Source organism: Lutra lutra, chromosome X (genome assembly GCF_902655055.1).
Source record: "Lutra lutra chromosome X, mLutLut1.2, whole genome shotgun sequence".
In the NCBI taxonomy this organism is placed as follows: Eukaryota; Metazoa; Chordata; class Mammalia; order Carnivora; family Mustelidae; genus Lutra; species Lutra lutra.
Window position 1 is genome coordinate 98,669,100 of NC_062296.1, and position 19,178 is coordinate 98,688,277.

The 19,178-nt window shown below is 54.4% G+C and overlaps 1 protein-coding gene across 1 annotated transcript; it reads right to left on the reverse strand.

Moving 5' to 3' along the window:
• Positions 1 to 719: 719 nt before the first annotated feature.
• On the reverse strand, positions 720 to 18,744 carry ASMT (acetylserotonin O-methyltransferase). Its single transcript, XM_047716816.1, has 8 exons — positions 17,420 to 18,744; positions 14,504 to 14,678; positions 12,905 to 13,034; positions 10,961 to 11,029; positions 10,309 to 10,427; positions 8,868 to 9,008; positions 6,772 to 6,894; positions 720 to 6,623 (listed from the first exon to the last, which is right to left on the reverse strand). Exons 1-8 carry the CDS (start codon positions 17,486 to 17,488, stop codon positions 6,412 to 6,414), a joined length of 1,038 nt encoding a protein of 345 aa, XP_047572772.1. The 5' UTR covers positions 17,489 to 18,744; the 3' UTR covers positions 720 to 6,411.
• Positions 18,745 to 19,178: the final 434 nt, after the last annotated feature.

Sequence of the window (19,178 nt, forward strand, 5' to 3'; positions counted from 1 at the left end):
CCTCCGGGAAGTGGCTTCCTGAAAACGTCCCCCAGCCCCGCCATCCCACCTGCTCAGGCTGGAGTTGGGGCTCAGGTATCTGGGAACAATTTTATTATGAAGCATTTTTATTTTATTTTTTTAAGATTTATTTGTTTATTGGACAGACAGAGATCACAAGTAGGCGGAGAGGCAGGCAGACAGAGGGGGAAGCAGGCTCCTTGATGAGCAGAGAGCCCGAGGCGGGACTCGATCCCAGGACCCTGGGATCCTGATCCGAGCTGAAGGCAGAGGCTTTAACCCACTGGGCCACCCAGGTGCCCCTACTATGAAGCACTTTTTAAAAAAGAAATTTGAGTTTCTACTTTCCCAAACCTGGCTATTTTTATAGGCTTTTGAACCTACTAACCTCTTTATTTAAAAACAAAACAAAACAAAACCCTACTATGCGACTTTATGTTCATTAAGGAACCACATCAGAAGATAAAAAGGAAACTCTGTGGGAATCCTGGCTGGACAGTCAGTGGAACATGTGACTCTTGACCTCTGGGTTGTGAGTTTGAGCCCCAAACTGGGTGTAGACATTACTTAATAATAAAGTGTTTTAAAAATAATTAAAATCATTTAATTAAAATTAAAATCATTTAAAATTAAAATGATTTAGAATTAAAATTAAAATTTTAAAAATTTAAAAAGAACTTTTAAAAACATTTTAGTTATTTATTTTGGAGAAAGGAGGAGAAAAGGAGGGGGACAAGGAGCCTGAGAGCATGATCTGAGCTGAAACCCAAAGCCGGACTGAGTCCACTTACCCCACTGAGCCACCTTTCCAGGTGCCCCCACGAAATAAAAGTGACAAAGGACGATTTTGTTCAGCTGGTGAGGTCATGTCCAGTTGGGATAAGGAGATACAATACCTGGTCATACAGCTTGGCACTTAGGGAACCATTGCTTCCCTCCTGGGTGGGTCCATGGCTTAGACTCCACAGATGGGACAACACTCTGGCAGGTGGGCTCAGCGAAAGGGGATCCCCCAAGAGAGGGTAATACACCCCCAGGTCTCAAGAAGCAAGCACAAGAGGGTTGGCTCACGGAGAAGCCAAGCACCTGCCAAGCCCTGGCTAAGAGGTAAGAGCGGAGGAAGAATTACCCCGGCTCCTCTCTCTGACCCCGCCCCTTTCTGTCCCACCGCTGCCTCCCATTGGCTGAGCCTCCCCGGAAGTCATTCTGTCATGGGGCCAGGCAGGTGTCAATCATGCAGGGCAGAGAAGGCTCAGCCTGGATCGGGAGGTTCCCATAAGGCGTCTCCAGAGCGCTCCATCAGCAGAATGTGTGCCGGGAGGCAGGTGGTGGTTCTTCCCTGGCGCGTCCTCCCCATCGACACTCGGCTCTCACCGGGCTGGTCCCCGCGCGCATCTGCACCCTCGGTGCAAATCCATGTTGGCACAGCCAGTCCCGGGGATGCCACGGATCCTGGGCATGAGGGCTCTGCACACACAGCTGTGTTTCTGGAGCTGGTGACCGCTCCTTCCTGCAATACCGTATTTCTATGTGGTTTTTCCTACAGACAGGGTGGTTCTCCAGGAGTGCTGGGGGAAAAACAAGACAGGGGTGTCGTAGCAGAAATAATGGACAAGAGATCACTAGTCTCCAGATGGGGGGCATCGTGCACCTGCCCTCCACACGCAAAGGGGTTCTCACTTGTGCAGGAGCAGACCCTAAGGAGATGGTCTACAAGGAACAGGAGGATTTCCTCTGGAAAATATTCACTTCGCTCCTGCGGTGGAACCTTATACTGTCGGAGAAACACAGGGAAGAACGTCCCAGCTTGCTGGCACAACCTTTTGAAACACGGTTTTAAACTCAAAGGGACCATATGCCCCAGTGTTTTTCAGGGACTTTCCCTCTCAATGAATCTGTCCCAAACAATACAATCTATCTTAAGAAGATTAAGCAGACATTTTGAACAATGTTTTAATATTTAAAAAAATTTTTTTTTTCTGGTCCTTTCTGTACTATCTTTGTTTCCATCAATCTCTTGTCTTAGATGGGGAGGAAGACGTATGGCTTTCCTAAAATCGTGATGTCCATAAGTGCCTCTCAAGGAATGTTGGTGTCGCTCCATAGGGAAAGCACACGCGACCTCTCTCCACCTGAGGACGTCTAATAACGGTTGTCCTCAAACTATTGACAGTCTCTCTGGCCCCAAGTTCCCAGGACAAACCTCCGACAGATGTCAGAACACACAAGATATTAAACACCCGTGAGTGTCTGCGGGAGGCGTCCCGGTTGCACGGCGGCAAACACACAGCGGGGAATTTGCACAAGCTCCGGGGAGCTGTCGCTCTCGGCACATGGATATAATTCCGTGGATTCTTCATGTCAAACTGTGCTCTGTGCATCTGATGACAGGAGAGGCAGATGGCGCGTCGTGTGAACGGATAGAACCTGGGGTCTTTACACAATGTTGAGTTCGTGGTATCCAAGAAAAACAAACAAACAAGAAACAACAACAACAAAAACAGTGGGTTTGCAGGGTCCGTGACACTGGGGTTCAGCCCGGGTGTCATTCCTGAGGGTTTGCGAGTTGGGGGAGACACGAATGTGGCATCCCGGGGAGGACGCGGTTTTCATCATTGGACACGCAAGATTTTGACATAGGAGCCCGTCCTTGTCTGGAGACTTGGGCTCTGCCTCCGGAGTCTGAGCAGAGGCTCTTTTGTGGACCAGGCTCCCCTGGGGGCTGCGGTTTCATGCTCTGCTTCAGGGTTTGGACCTCGTGGGCATCTACGTGGCTGCAGGGGCACCACGAGGGATGACGGGATCCTATGCACTCTATTCTCACATTTCATAAAAACGGAACCGTACACTGTTGTGTCCTTTCCTGAGCATCTTCTGTCTCTAAGCATGATGTGTTTGTGGTTCAGCTCTGTCAGCATGGGTTGCTAGTTTTGGGTGTGGTTTTGGCTTTTGCATTGTTTTTTATTTGCTTTTAAAATATCTCCAAGCGTCCGTGTGTTTTCCGCAAACCAGGGAGGCAGGGTGTTTGCAAGCAAAGGAAGAAGGAAGGGGCTTCGGTGAAGCTGACCAGCCCCCTGCCCTCATGGGACATTGGCTGTATGCCCTGTTTCATGGTCTGCAGCGTGCCTCCCTGTCCATGTCCCTGCGTCCCGGACGCGGCTCGGGAACACGTACGTTCAATGAGAAATGCAATGAGAACCATCTGGTCTGGTTTCATTGCGCCTTGATGGGTCTCTGAAACCCAGATCCAGACTCATTTGTCAAGCGTGCTGGGCAGAGAGCAGGGAAGCTGAGCCCAGACCGTGCACAGAACACAGGAAACGCCCGGGATCTGACCCCGGACCAGCGTCTGCAGCGGGGCAGAGCAGGGAAGCAAGAAGCATCCTTCCCCACCTTCCATGCACACGTGTCCTGCCAGGGTTTCCTCAGGAAATGCTCTGCTGAAACCTGGAACACAACGTCCAGCTAATTAACGGGAATTAACGTCAACGTTCTGCATCCGTTGCCCTGACCCCTCGTTGGAAGGTCCTGTGGGGGAGCGAGCAAGACGCCCACCTCCGTGGCTCAGTCCCTCCACCAGCAAACTTGGAGAAAGGTGTTTGGTTCCTCGACCACGTTCCCGAAGGGGTCCCGGGTCCTGGAGCCACGAGACCAGCCCAGGCTTCTTGAAGGTTTGCACATGGACAGGAGATGGAGAAAGAACTCTCCAGAAGCAAACGCTCTCAGAAAAGGAAGGTGGGGCGGTGCCGTCCCTGTCTACAACAGGGAGCCAGCCGCCTCTTGCTCTCCTTGTGGAGGACTACCTTGTGTGTATTGTGATTTCTATTAATTGCTACTTGTCCTTTACAGCGGAAAATGATGGAGAGGCACTTTCGGACGTTGTTCTCCTTTTCAGCACACCTGACGTTTGAAGGAGTAAAGGCTGCTTCTCTCTGGGGGGGTCTGCTGTCTGCTGGATTCGGGGCCTGTGCGGGAAGCGGGAGCCCGGTCCATCCGCGACCCCACGGCGCCACCTGCTGACAGACGGGCATCTCCGGCCCCAGCCGTCCACGCGTTGCCATGGCAACAGCAGGAGGACACACACACACACACACACACACACACACACCCCTCTCCTGCCCTGCAGGCTGTCCTGAGAAGCAATGGGGTCGAAGTCAGAACAGGTGTTTCCTGGAGCCCTGGAGGGCCACTCCTGGAGAGTCCACCCGGGGCCCACGGAGGCCAGAACACGCTCTGCGACCCGGAGCTGGCTGGCTGGCACCATCGGAAGAAGGTTTTGCACCGGCTGTGCATCCCCATCTCCCCCGGAGCAGAAGCGGACCCTCCGTGGGCCGGCCTTCCCGCTGTCCCGCTGTCAGGTCAGCCTGACTCAAGCCCTCAGCCGGCCAGGGTGGGGCAGCGTTCTACGCATCCCTGAAACCCGACCTTGTCACTAGAGCCAAGACCCTGGCAAAGCTCCAACGGGGTCACGTGTCAACCCGGGCCCTCTCAGCTTCAGCACTGTGGAGATCTGGGGCTGGACCACTGTCTGGGGCCTCCTGGGCCATGCAGGGTGATGAACCTCGTACCTGGTCCCCACCCTCCACGAGCAGGCAGGACCTCCTCCTCAAGGGACAGCCCAAGAACGACTCCAGACCGTACCAAAGTCACCCCCTTTGAGAGTCATGGGTTTCAACCCCTGCAAACTCACAGAAGGTGTGAGATACACGGGGCTTGAGAGATTAACCAGTCCCGTTCTTTAATGGGAAGCCTGCAGGTCCAACGAGGCCGATGTCCTGCCCAAGGTCAGCTTACTCTCAGAGGCAAATCTGGGAATAGACATGGCCAACCCGCGTCCTTCCTGCTTACAGGGACCTCCTACAGCGTCAAGATTATCTACGGGTTCCCCTGCAGCCCTGTGGAGGTTAAAACTATGATCTTGTCCCCGCAGGTGCTGTGTCCAGGTCTCCGAGACAAGGGTATGACTGCCAAGTGCCACGGATGCTGAGATCAGAGGCCCGGGCACCAGCACCTCCCCAGGCCTGGCCACACCCAGGAATGACTCTGTTTTTAAGCAAACTGGCTGGACTCCCGGCACGGGACACTCTAATAGGCCACCTTGAAGCCATGGGTTGCCCGTCGTAATTCCCTAAATCCTATAGCACTTGCCAGTATGTGGGATGGGTATTGGCTTGTCTGGGAAACTCAATCCCTAAATTCAGGGTATCTGGTGATGAAGAAGTTAGTGTTTGGGGAAAAACACACACACAGACACACACAGACACACACACACACACACACACATGCGTGGAGGCATCCATTGTTTAAACGTTGCAATTGCATGTAGAACAGGCAAGTTCATAGACACGAACCATCAGATGCTGGGGGCCAGGGTCTCAGGGAAGGGATAGGGAGTTAGTGCTTTATGGGGACAGGGCTTCCGTTTAAGGATGAGAAAGTTCTGGAGGCGGATGGTGCCCATGGTCGCACAGCATTGTCACTCCGCTCAGGGCCACTGCACGGCGCACCGGAAAAAGGTAAAAATGGCAAATTCCACAGCACGTCCAGTTTGCCACAGTAAAAGAAAGATGAAAATAAGTTCCCATGATGGTGCCAAGGGAGATAGAGAAGGACAAAGGCCGTGTGGTCTCACTTGTATGTGGGACCTCAAAGGACACGAGAGCCAAGGTCATCGACGCAGAGAACAGAGTCGCGGTTTGCCGATGTGGAAGGCCAGGTGGGCGAAAAGGGTACAGAGAGCAAAAGGCGCAGGGGCCCAGTGCCCACTCGGGGCAGCACTGCCCCCCACGTGCAGCCTGGGACGTGCTCCTGCCCCACCTGAGATCAAGCGGAGAGCAGAAGGGCGGTCCCCAGGGGCTGGGGATGGCGCTCCCAGGGCACAGACCTCCCGTGAGAAGCGGAATGAGTCCTGCGGCCGTAACGTCCAGCAGGATGATGGTCACGGACTATCCCACACTTGCCCGTTGCTGAGACAGCAGATCTGAAATGTCCTTGATGACAACAATAAAAGAGTCACCCCGGGAGGTATGTGGGTTAGCTCGACGGCGCTCATCTGTGCCCAGCGTGTACGTGCATCGAAATACCATGTGGTGCGGCTCACAGGTGAACACTTTTGTCCGCTACGCTGGCAGAAATCCAGGAAAATGGAGTAGAATGGGGCAGAATGAAAGAGAATTCGGCAGAATGGAACGGAATAGGGTAGGAGACACAGAACAGGTTGGGATAGAGCACAAGAGAGCAGGATACAATAGAACAGGACAGAATCAACAGCGTGATGGGCAGTTGACAACAGTCAGCAGAGACCCCCACTCCGCTGTCAGCTCCCCAGAAATGCCGAAGCTCACAAAGACCCCCCCCCCCGCCGGTTACCAAGGGTGTCAGTTGGGTCGGTCGCTGCAGACCTACGGGGAGCTACCTCCTGGCGAGGATGGCATCGTAAATGCCCCCCGTTCTCCTGCACTGGATGTCCTGGAAGCCGGCGGGAGCCAGGAGCGCGTGGTACTGGGCGGGGGTCCGCTCCCGGCCCTCCGTCTGCACCAGCATGTTCAGCGAGTACAGCTGCGTGGTCAGCGGGCCCCGTCCGTCTGCATCCAGGAGGCTTTCAATCACCAGGATGCCACCGCCTGGACAGGGAGAGATGGCCATGAGCAAGGGACCAGCCATCCTGAGGACGCCCGCTCGACCTCAGACGCTGGCTGCCCCGGCCCCCAGCCCAGCCAGCAATCCCACTACCCCAGGTGCCTTCTGCCCTCATGCAGCACCACGACCCACCTGGCTTGCAGGCGCGATGGACCCTCGCCAGCAGGTGTGAGCACCGCGTGTCGGTCCAGTCGTGCAGGACCCTGGCCAGGATGTACAGATCTGCCTCCGGAAGTGGGTCTTTAAAGAAATCTCCTGTAACCAGGAAGGTGCCCTGGGGTCAGTCTGCAAGTCAACCCCGCATGACCGCAGCTGCACCCGGGATGCAAAAGTCACCTGACGGTGTCGAGCTGTCCTCACGTCTTCCCAGCAGGGACGGGAAGACCTCGCCCTGAGTAAAAGGAGTCTCGGGGAAGACAAGAAAACTTGGGACGGTGTTTGGGGTCCCTTTCCATCCTTCGGATCTGCAAAATGATTTTATTTTTACCTTATTTCCTAAGGTTGCAAGTACACAGTTCTCCAAGCCATGATTGCAGGACGCCCCGAGCCATCGGTCAGCAACTCCTGTCTGACGCGTTGAAGTACGTCAACAGTCCATGCATGTTTTCCTGATTGAAAAACGAAAATGCCCCAGAAAGACCCTCCATGCGTCCGTGGTGTCCAAGACTCAAGCCTTGTAATACTTTTCCTGCAATTATTACCAATTTTGGGACAAATCTTGGATAGACCGGTGGTGTGCGGGGTCAACCAGCAGCCGAATGTTGTCCAAACTGTACAAATTTGCAGGGATTTGGGAAGAGTGTGCACTGGATTCCGCAGGGGTCAGTCCAGCACTCGGCCCTGTCCCGAGGCCCCCAGGAAATCTGAGATCCACAGGCATTTCCCTATGATGTAGGGAAAGCCACAAGGGGAGTCCTCCAAACGGATTTTCTTCCATCAGCCACAGAAGACGGGGGTTGGCACACTCTGGCCCGGGGGGGCCACATGTGGTGGGCCGTATGTTTGTGTGCAGCAGGTGAAGAAGACAATCCAGACCCCAGGATGAAGAACACACGGGCGGTTTCCACCAGGTTTCCCTTCGTGAGCAATGACGAGGACAGCAGAAGCCCAGCTCAGCTGTGTAATAGCAAGGTAATCTGCTCCCTCGCCCGACCCCTGCAACCTCTGAAGTCCGTGTGTTTCTCCCATTTTCCAGAGGAAGCACATCAATTCGTCCCAAGACTTGTGATAAAGGCTCCCAGAGGCCACGTTTGGGGTGAGGCGAGTCAGGCACTCCGCTGGGTGCAAAATTAAAGGGGCCCCAAACCTGGTCATCAAGGTTTCTTATATTTTAATGTGATGTTTTTTAAAAAAATGAACAGTAAGTCCACCCCCGCCAATATCCATGATGGTCAAAGCTGGGGGATGTTACATAAAGCCAGAATCCAACCCTACGGGTAGATGACCCCAGCCACGTTGATCTGAGCCTCAAAATGGCAAAGTCTCCCTAATCTTCTGAGTCAGCAGATGTCCACGAACTTCCTTTCAACCCAGTTCACATACCAGCATGGATTTAGACACCCGCATGCAGGTCTTGGGGTCTGTGTAAGAAAAGCAACACCAGCTGGGGGCTTAAGCCACTGGAATCCATCCCCTCCCAGCTCTGGAGACCACAAGTCTGAGATCCAGGCGGGGCAGGGATGCTGAGATCCAGGCGGGGCAGGGCTGTGCTCCCTTCTGAAGCTCCAGGGGAGGGTCCTTCCTGCCTATTCCAGCTTCTGGGGCTCCAGGCGTCCTTGGGCTGGTGGGCACGTCCCTCCCATCTCTGCGTCCATCTTCACATGGCTTCTCCTCTGTGTCTGTGCCTCCTCTTCTGTCTCTTACAGGGACACCTGTCATTGGATTTGGGGCCACCCTGACCCAGGATGAGCTCATCTCAGATCCTTCCCTTCATCACATATGCAAAGACCCTGTTTCCAAATAAGGCCCCATTCACCAATCCTAGGTGGACACAAATTTTGAGGAAACAGTCTTCCATCCAGCCAAATGCTCGAGAAAGAGCTAAGTGTAAGGACACCATCTAGCCATACGCTGTTTTCCAAGCGTCGCGGACAGTAATTCTAAGTTGAGGGCGGTTGCCTGCAGGCAGAGGAAGCCGTGCCCACGGTGCAACTTTGGCCTGACCTGAGTCCCCGGGGGAGGCATCTGTGTTTCCCGGTGCACACGTAGAGAGCCCGGAAGCAACCCACCTTCACGGAAGCTGATCCGCGTGTCCTCCAGGAACGAGAAGTGCTTTTTCGCTGTCTGGATCACCTCGGGGATGTCAAATACGGTGACCTGACACCCGGGGTACAGAGAGGTGCACTCCTTGGCCAGAGCCCCAGAGCAGCCTGGAAGTGGACACAGAACAGGACAGGCAGACAGGAAGGTATGAGCAACATGTGTCTTGGCTCACCATGGAGCTTTGGGGGATGTCCACGTGGGGGACATGGTTCTGCCCCACATGGATGTGTTCACGGCTCCATCGTCACCCATGAGCCCCCGAATCTTCAAATCTTCCTGGCTGGACTGACCCGCTGATCACCATGACCCCGTTCTGTGTGCCTCATAGGCAGACACGCACTTGGGAACCACGACAGTCCCATGTGGGGCTGCCCCGTTATCTGAGGGTTCTGCAGCACAGAGAGACCATGGAATGTGCCCAAAGTCACACAGCAAGTGGAGCACAGGGGCCACTTTTGAATAAACCACACTAGAGCTCCCAATCATGGCGTCCTGCTCCCAGAGACAGTGGAGGGGAGGTTGCCCTGATGCGGGCTATGGGTATGAGCAGCTCAGATCTGGGGACCAAGGACTGGGGGCTCCCTAGATGCACCTTGCAGCCTGTCTGCATCCCAGGCAGCTCGGCCCAAAGAAGCAAGTCGTTGTGTTGCTCAAAGGATGGAGCCACACCCAACGTCAGGCTGGCGTCACCCCTAGAACGTGCCCCTGGGCCAACATGGTGTCAGGAGCCCTTGAATCCCCATCTAATGGGGTTCATGTTCCTCATGCCTTCTCTATGGGACCAGCAGGGGCGGTCAGGGCAAGAGCCTTGCCTGAAGGGGACCAAGAGTTACACCTGGCTGCCCCGACCTCCACCCACCCTTTGGGACAGGGACGACCCTCACCCACCACTCTTGCGTCTGCTCTAAGATGTGCCACACCCAGTCTTCAGCCCCAGCAGATGCTCAAGTCACGGGCATCCCTCTCATTCGTGGTAGCATCAGGACCTCCAGAGCCCAGAAAACCCGGCAGTCCCACACAGTGCTTTGCCTGCCCCGGGAAGGCAGCATGGGAAGGTCGACTAGATGGCCCAGCTAACTGCTTTCCAAGAGCTCCATGACTGGTGCACCCCACCATGGTCTTAAGCCTTTCGTGTCCCACATCGATGCCAACATCGACACCTGCATGGCCTGGGCACCGGCAGCGTCCCTGGAGGCAGAGAGTATCTGTCCCACCCCAATACATGGGGTCAGAACCGCAGAGGGTGCACCAGTTCCAGGAGAAGCTGGGACCCTCTCAGCCTGCAGGACACCCGTGGATGCTTTCTCCCCAATCCTGAATGGCGTCCCAGTCGTCTTCCCTCCCCAGGGAACACTAGGGAGCAGGCTAGCCCCAAGACACAGCTCCATCTGAGAGGCCAACACTCACCACCAACGTCGCAGATGAGCGGGAATGGGGACAGGTCAAAGGCGGCCAGCACATGCCTCCCGCTGATGCTCCAGATGTCCTCCAGAGCCCTCATGAACTGCAGCCGCTCGCCCTCAGATCTGCACGCAAAACCACGCCCGTCAAGACCGTGTGGACATCCAAATCAGAGGAGAAGCGTTGGCCGGAGCAGGGGTCTTGGACGAGGGCAAAGCCCAGGATGGGTTGGGAGGTACCACCCTTGAGGACTCTGCACCCCTGCCCATCCTTCTCCCCTTTCCCAGCGCCTGGTCAGCTAGGAACCCTGCAAAGAGCCATCAGGGCACCGACACTTGGGGGTTGTGGAACCAGACCCTATGCCAACAGCAGCGCCATGTGCATTCTTAGAGCCGACCTACTACCTGGGTGACTTTGACCCAACCAAAACCCATTCCTCATTTTTCTACGTCACTGTTGCTTTGCGTAGAGCCCCTGGGAAGGAAGGACAGATTCCCGCCTGCTCAGGACACTGACCAACACCAAAAAATCTGTCCTCTTTATGTATTTATTTTTATTTTAAATATCAACGTCCCTGTTTTGCTCTGATTGGACCCATGTATTCCTCGCAGCGAGTGCGTTGAAAGACCATCCCGCAAGTATGGGTGCTTGGCATTACCTGTAGATAGCGGTGAAGAGCTCGTCCGAAGGAACCCCAAATGCCTCTGGATACTGGTTCTTGCCGTCCCTGCAAACGGGCAGTACATGGTCACCCGGGATCTGACACGTTCAGGGAGCACCCGCTGGTGCACATGTGGGATCACACAACCTCACCTCCCATCACAGACAGGACAAGCAGAGGACAGAGGTCAGTCACCAAACACTCGCTCGCACCCTCTTCTGGGCTGGAACACGTGTCTGCTCAGGGCGGCAGGCTGCACCACGAGCCCAGCTCTGCCGTGTGACCCAAAAAAGCAGTGCGCTGTAAAGACTGAAGGAAGTTTGAAAATAACGTGCAGTCGGTGGATGCGGAGGTCCACAGGACTCATCGACTGGCCTCCGGGGACAGGAGAAGGCTTGCTGGGCTATTATCAATACCTATCAGCACCTGTCATCTATCTATACCCATTTATCAATATCTATTATTTATATATGTCTATTAATACATATCAATATCTCTCTATACCTATCAATATTTATTCATCTATTATCTATTAATATCTATCAATACCTATCCATCAATATCCATCTGCTATCAATCTCCCTACCTACCTACCCATCTACCTATCCATCCATCTACCTATCATCCATCCATCTGTCTACCTGTCCATCCATCCAACCATCCATCCATCCACCTGTCCATCTAACCATCCATCCATCCATCCATCCTTGTACTGTCATCCATCCATCCCTATATCTATCTATCTATCTATCTATCCATCTAACTATCATCTATGTGATATAGATCCCTACATCTATCAATCATCCATTCATCTGTCCATCATCCATCCACCATCCATCTATCTGTCCACCCATCAAACCAACCATGTATCATCCACCCATCTAGCCATCCCTATACTATCATCCATCATCCCTGTAGCTATCAATCAATCAATCATCTGTCCATCCAACCATCCATCCATCATCCATCCATCCACCTGTCCATCCATCCAACCATCTATCCATCATCCATCCACCCATCTAGCCATCCCTATACTATCATCCATCATCCCTATAGCTATCAATCAATCATCTGTCCATCCAACCATCCATTCATCATCCATCCATCTATATATCTATCAATCATCTATTCATCCATGCGTCCATTCATCCACCTGTCCATCCACCCATCCATCCACTGTCCATCCATCCAGCCATCTAGCCATCCAGCCTTCTAGCCATCCCTATAACTATCTATCTATCCATCCATCCATCCCTATATTTATCAATCATCCATCCATCCATCCATCTACCTGTACATCCATCCAACCATCCATCCATCATCCATCCACCCATCTAGCCATCTCTGTGCTATCATCCATTCATCCCTATATCTATCTACCTACCTCTCTACCTGTCCATCTATGTATTCATCCATCTGTGCCATTGCTTTCCAATTGCAGGTGATTCTGCACCAAGATGCACTCGTCAATGTCTGGGGACATTTTTTTTATTATCACGACTGGGGAGACTGTAGTGGCACATGGTGGGAGGAGACCAGAGACACTGCTCTACGCCCTGCAGAGCCCAGGACACCCCACCAAAGAGAGTGATCCAGCACCAGACACCCACATCGCCAAGCCCAAGAGCAGCTGTGAGACACACAACCATCGCAATTCAGGCAGAATCTTGTTGTGCGCCATCTTCCCCACCTTGTCTCCTGGGCCCGGGGCCCTTTCCCTGGAGAGAATCAAAGCACAGGACTCCTAACTGGGCGGATTTGCATTTCTGGAATTCCTTCAGCCAGGACCATGAGGGTTTCTCACATCTGCTCTGGCTGTCCAGACCTAGCGGTGTCGTGTTTGATCTACAAGAAACCTGGCACTTCAGCTGCACAGACGCCACGAAACCAGCCCCCAGGGAGCCCCGGCGCAGCGGTCCACGCCGTCAAGGCCATGCCCACCTCACAGCCTGGGCCAGGTGGCCCCAACACAGGTATGTCGTCCTGGCCAGGTAACACAGCATGTTGCCTTGGTACTTGGGACTGGCCCTGACCAGGTAGGTGCTGGAGAGCTCCGTGTTTTGATACAAGGCTGAAAACAAACACAGAGAACACAAAAGGCAAAGTTAGATTCCAGGTCCTTTGCCCTGTACTGGCTCCAGTATTGGCAACATCAGGAGTGAATGCAGATTCTCGCCCGGGGGCGTCAAAATGCCTGCAGCCACCGCTGGGGGCTTGTCTTGAAGAGCAGGGAGGCCCGCTGGGCACCGGCATACCTGCTCGATTCCGTTTTGGCAAATCCCGTTGGAAGGTCTGGTGCAGCAGGTGGAAAGGGCAGAAGGCTGATGGGGAGCCCTATACTATAATCTATGGGCTTTAAAATAACACCCGAAAGGGACCTCCCCTCTACTGGTGATACGACCATCTCCAGAATGGGAATCACGTGGACGGAGCAGGGACTGTCCTTCTGCCACGCTCAGCCAAGCAGCAGGCAACCAACCCTGGGTGAATGCCATTGTTCTAACCATGGCCTGCAGACAACGTGCAGCTCCAGGACCGCAAGGGCCCTGGTGCTCTCTGGGCCAGTGCCCTGCTGTGAGCTACCCCATCCTGCAGCATCTGCAAATGGCCAGTCCCGTGCCCAAGCCTACCTCCCTATCTCCTTTCGTGGGGACCCTGCTTCCCACGGAGCCCCCGATGTCTTGCATTAGGTGCTCCCCAGCTGGGTGTTGGCACCCATGCAATGCCTCAGGGCCAAGGGACAACTGATAATTGTGCCAGATGCCGCCTCCACTAGCATTCCCTGCCCCGCTGTCTCCTGGCAGGGGTGTCCTCCTGGGGGTGCGAGCTCAGGGTCAGCCACCCCAGTACATGTCATGGGCAAAGACTGTTCTCAGGGAGTGGCGGGCGCTGGTTCCAGCTAGCTTACACCCTCGTGCCTTCTGGATTTCCACGCCCGGGCATCTGAGAGAGGTCAACCCCCACAAGATGCTCAAGCTTTCCCATCCCTATTTGCAGCCCACAACCCAACTGCTGTATGACTCCATGCCACGAGCACAAAAGCCACTGAGCACCACTGCCACAGCCGGGCCAACGCTCCTGTTCTTGGGTGCTCTGGCTCAAGCAACGCTTTCCACATTCACCACGTCATGAATCTACAGTTCTGAAAATGGTCAGAATGAGGGACATACAGTTGAAACTTTGAATGTAGCAAAGTAAGAACATGAAAAGAAACTCCTAGTCATCACCATATTTCCTAAGACAGAAGTCATTTCAACACCAAAGTGAGAAGGTACTATCGTAAGGAATGGCAACCCTTTAGCGGGATAAATTTAGTTTGATGAAAAGTACTCCCTTGTGATGTTTTCCCCCATTGTTTTCTTGCTCATTGGATACTTTGTGAGGGTACCAATGTGTACACCAGCATGTAGAGACCTCTCTACAATGAGGTCAGCGAAACACAGCCTGGGCGCTCAACCTGGCCCACTGCTTGTCTTTGTAAATAAAGTTTTATTGACACCCAGCCATGTGCATTCATTTACGTAATGGCTACATGCTTACCTTTTCCCCTCCTGGTTTCCGCCTGAAGCAGCTTCAGGGACACGCATGTGTCCAGCAGGAGTTCCGTCCCATGGGAGCTGGTGCCCAGTCGTGCAGCCACCACCACCGCACCCAGGGGCTCCGGGGCCTCCGCGAGAAGGTCAAACACGCCCAGCTCACAGGCGGCAAATAGAACCTCGGAAACAAGGGGCCAGCTTTGAGCGCCCTAGGAATTGCCCTCACCCCAGGGAGCCAGGGGTTTATTTTCAGGGGACACTGCACTGCTGTGGGAAATGCTATGGCTGTTCCTTGGAAAATCAAACACAGAATGGCCACAGAAACTAGAAATCCCACTATTCTGTGTGGCCCCAAAGAGTTGAACGTGGGGCCTGGGAGAGATCCTTGCACACCCGTGTTCACGGATGCACTGTCGGTGGCCAAAACATGCATTTTTGGTGCATTTTTATGGCCAAAACATGCACTTTTGTGGCCAAGCGTGCATTACAGACAAATGGACAAGCCAATTATGGTCCACGCACACAGTGGACTATGACACACCCTTGAGAAGGAAGGGTGTTCTGCCCCTGTTGGGACGTGGGTGGGCCTTGGGGACATGGTGCTCAGTGACATAAGCCACACAGAGAAGGACAAATCCTGTGTGATTTCATGTAGGTGGGGTCCCTAGAGGAGTCCTACCCACAGAAACAGAGAGTAGAGGGTGGGGTTAGGGGTGGAGACGGGGATGGGGGTAGTGGTTCATGGGGATAGAGCTTCAGTCTGGGAAAGATGGAAAGTTCTGGAGACGGATGGAGGGAGGCGGTTGTCCAACAGTGGGAATGAGCTCAGTGCCCCTGAGCTGTGCACGTAAAAACGGTGGAGATGGTAAAATTGATGCTATGGCTATTTTTAAATGATAAAAAAAAAAAAAAAAATCAGTAATTTTTTAAAAGTTAAAGAATAAACGTAAAATTTTCAAATTCAACGTTCGAACTCATTAAAACTTGAATTTGAGTTTCAAAATATAAAACAAAATGCGTACAATTTAAGCAAACATTCAAATATTTTAAGCAGAATAGCTAGCATAACTTAAAGGAAGTAAAAAGAAAAGGAAGGAAAGGAAAGGAAACACGCTTCCACCGTGCACTTGAAAGGAGCTGTCCCTGTGGCTGCAGCTGCTGTCGCTGGACCAGCTGTCCGGACCTATGGCGTCTGTGACAGGTTGGTCCCCAGGGAGCGCGAGGGCCGGAGCCGCCCACTGCGTTCAGGGAGCCGCAGGGCCATTCACTGGCTGGCCGGCTCGGGGAAAGGGGGAGTCTGACCAGGTCTGGGCTCCTGCAGCATCCCCCCACCCCGTCTGTCTTCAGCAGCTCGGCACTGAACCCCTCCCTCCTGGGAAACGCAGTCAATGATTAGGATGGTTTGGTCGAAGCGCGGTCCTTTTCCGCACCTCAAAGGCTCTGCAGGAGGAACGCTTAACCCATGGGGGTCGACAGACCGAATCGGGGGGGAACCTGTGGGCTCGGTTGGGGACAACATGCGGTTTCCGTATCCGTGACCTCCGCCCAAACTCAGCACCTGCTTTGCTTATAAATTAAGAGAAAAGCACGTCCGTGTTAGGGTGTCCGTGACTCAGTGGCCCAGGGAAGACAAAACGTCTTCGTGTCTTGTGGCATCTGACCCAGGGCACTCGAAATACCACTGGCAAGCACACGGCGCCATGGTGCCCGTGGGTTGGACACTGCTGGCTGCACACATCCCTGCAGTCTCCGACTCTGTGCCCCAGCGTCTGCCGTCTGTGGGCGTCTCTCTGCCTTGTCGATGCTCAGCCAGCACACGGTGACCCTGTGTGTTCTCCAAATTAGAGCTCACTGCAAAGAGCCAGGGAGGGTCCCCCCAGCCCCGTCCCATGAGAGAAGTCCACCACCACCCTGCCCTGCAGCTGTGAACGATCCCCTGCCATCTGCGTCCGCACAGCTGTCCACATGGACACGTTCTGCACCTGAACCCTGGAGATTTCCAACACAGCATGCATGTGTCCCGCCAACGTCGACCCCCCATCCCTGACAGCGATAGAGCTTTAAAATATAAAATCTAGGGGCGCCGGGGGGGCTCAGATGGTTAGGCCTCTGGCTTCGGCTCAGGTCACGATCCCAGGGTCCTGGAATTGAGCCCCGCATCGGGCTCCCTGCTCCGAGGGGAGCCTGCTTCCCCCTCTGCCTCTCTCTCCTGCTCGTGCATGCTTTCTCTCTCAAATAAATGCATAAAATCTTTAAAAAATAAAATAAAATATAAAACTAAAGTTCACATCGCAGGAGAATCGGCACGAGGCGTTTTAAATGAAACAAGTCCGGGGCGTGTGGGTCGTTCACTGCTTTGTTGAACCACCACCTCTGTCCGGTTGCAGATCATTCCCATCTTCCCCAAAGGAGAGGCCGTGCCCATTGGCAGTCCCTCCCCACTCTCCTCTCTGGCATCCAGCGACCAGCACCCGGCTTCCTGTTCCCATGAATTTGTGTGTTCTCGGCGTTTCGCATAAATGCCATCACACCGCACGTGGCCCGCGTGTCTCCGGTTTCCGCACCGGATCTGCTCAGCCACAAGAAGGGATGACATATTGACGCGTGCCATGTTGTGGACGGACCCCCAGACTCGCCTCTAGCTTAAGCCATCCGTGGCTGTTTCGTGTGTTAACGGACAAGCATCCGTGTGACCCTGTCACAAAATGGGTTTTCAGTGTTTCGATCCCCGTCGTTGAATAAATGTTGCCTCACGCCCCCGTGGACAAGTTTCTGCCCAGACACCTGCCCATCGTGCCGGAACAGTCCACCCCGAACGGACGCTCTGTACCCATTAAGCGGTCACTCCCCATTGCCCTCGCCCAGCTCCTGCCAACGGGATCCAAGCGTGCCCTGCGGAATGTTGTCCCTGTGCTCCTACCTGGGAGACCATGAACCCGTTTGTGTACTCGGTCAGCAGACGGTATGCCTGTTCCTCGGGGGAACTCATCTTGGTCCCACGCCAGGCTGGCCTTCAGAGCCCCCAGTTGTCCCAGCGGCAGGACGTTGGGTCTGTTGGCAAGCGCTGGGGCGGCCGGTGGCTCCGAGCCGCTGTCCGAGCTCCTTGCCAGAAGCCCAGTGACAGTCAGAGGCGGATCACTCCAGAAAATCCCGCTAGTCCTATTAAGGGGATGACAAAGCTTGAGGGTCCTTGCTGGCTTCCTGCTGGCTCCTTCTGTCCCTGCTGCACACACAGCCCCAGAACAGCCCACACCTCTCCTCTCCCTCCCTACACCATCAGCGATGGAATGGATCCAAAACTATAGGCTTGCTCATGGCTACCGTTGATGACTCATTTCAGGCACTGAAGACTCTCTAGTCCCTTTACATGGACAGACAAACGGGTATCATTAATCCCCCAGGGCTACTAGCATCACAAACCACACAAGACCCACTGGACTAAAACCAAGGAACTTATCTTCCCCCGAGCTCTGCAGTCCAGAACCACCACCGAGATCCAGGCGGGGCAGGACCACTGAGATCCAGGCAGGCCAGGGCTATGCTCCCTCCACAGGCTTCAGGACAGGGTCCTTCCTCCCTCCTCCAGCTTCTGGGGCTGCAGGTGTCCCTCAGCCATGGCCACGTCCCTCCCATCTCTGCCTCCGTCCTCACGTGGATTCTCCTCTGTGTCAGTGTCTCCTCTTCTGTTTCTTACGAGGACCCCTGTCGTGGATTTAGGGCCACCCTGGTGCAGGACGAGCTCATCTCGGATCCTTCCCCTCATCACCTCTGCAAAGACCCTGTTTCTGAACCAGTTCCCATCGTGAGGTTACCAGGATCAGGACATGGACATGTTGGGGACACATTCAATGGACACATTTAACTCACAGTAGACAGGGTGAGCTCAGCGGCCTTCCACGGCTCAGGATCCTTCCAACGTTGTCTGAAGTCACGTCCTCCTTTGCTCTCCACAGCCAGCAAATGCCGTCGACCCCATTCCACGGACTTGGCCTCTGAAACTGTTACTAATCGCGTGTCTTGATGCTGCTAACGGTGCACGGTAGGGACTTTAGTGAGGGGTGTCTCCGAAATGTGGTCTCTGAAACATGGTCTCGTTATCTGTCCCCCCGGAACATGCCGTCCATTTGTCGGTGTCCAAGATGTCGGGAGCACCTCAGGTGACAGACGGCGGAGGCCACACATGGGCAGTGGGCTCCCGTCGAGGAAAGCAATGGCCTGTCCCCGTGCCGCTCCCTCCAGGACCTCCCCTCCCCATGGGTCTCACCTGACCGGAGCCCCTGTGCCACCTGGCCACTGCTCCTTGGGGTCACGCTCCGCTGTTCCAATTAACACCAGCGACTTTGTGTAGGAAACATTATCATCCCAGTAGCCACAGTCTCCAGGCCACAGACATGAATTCCGGAGACTCTGGGCAGACAGCGGGGGATGCGGGCGACCGGGCATCCTAGGGATGTGCTGGCGACAGGAGGCACGGCGGTAGCACTGCGGGCGCCAGGTGAGGGGTGGACGGGACAACAAGGCGGTAGCCTGAGACGCTGGGGCTGGCGGGGGGAGCCGCGTCCATGCTGGGGCAGGACTGGCCAAGGTGCCCATCAATGGGGACATCATGGCAACTGGGCAGGAGGGTCCAGGCTGCACGCAAGGCAGCAATGCCCAGTTCACGCGAGGGAGGAGGACAG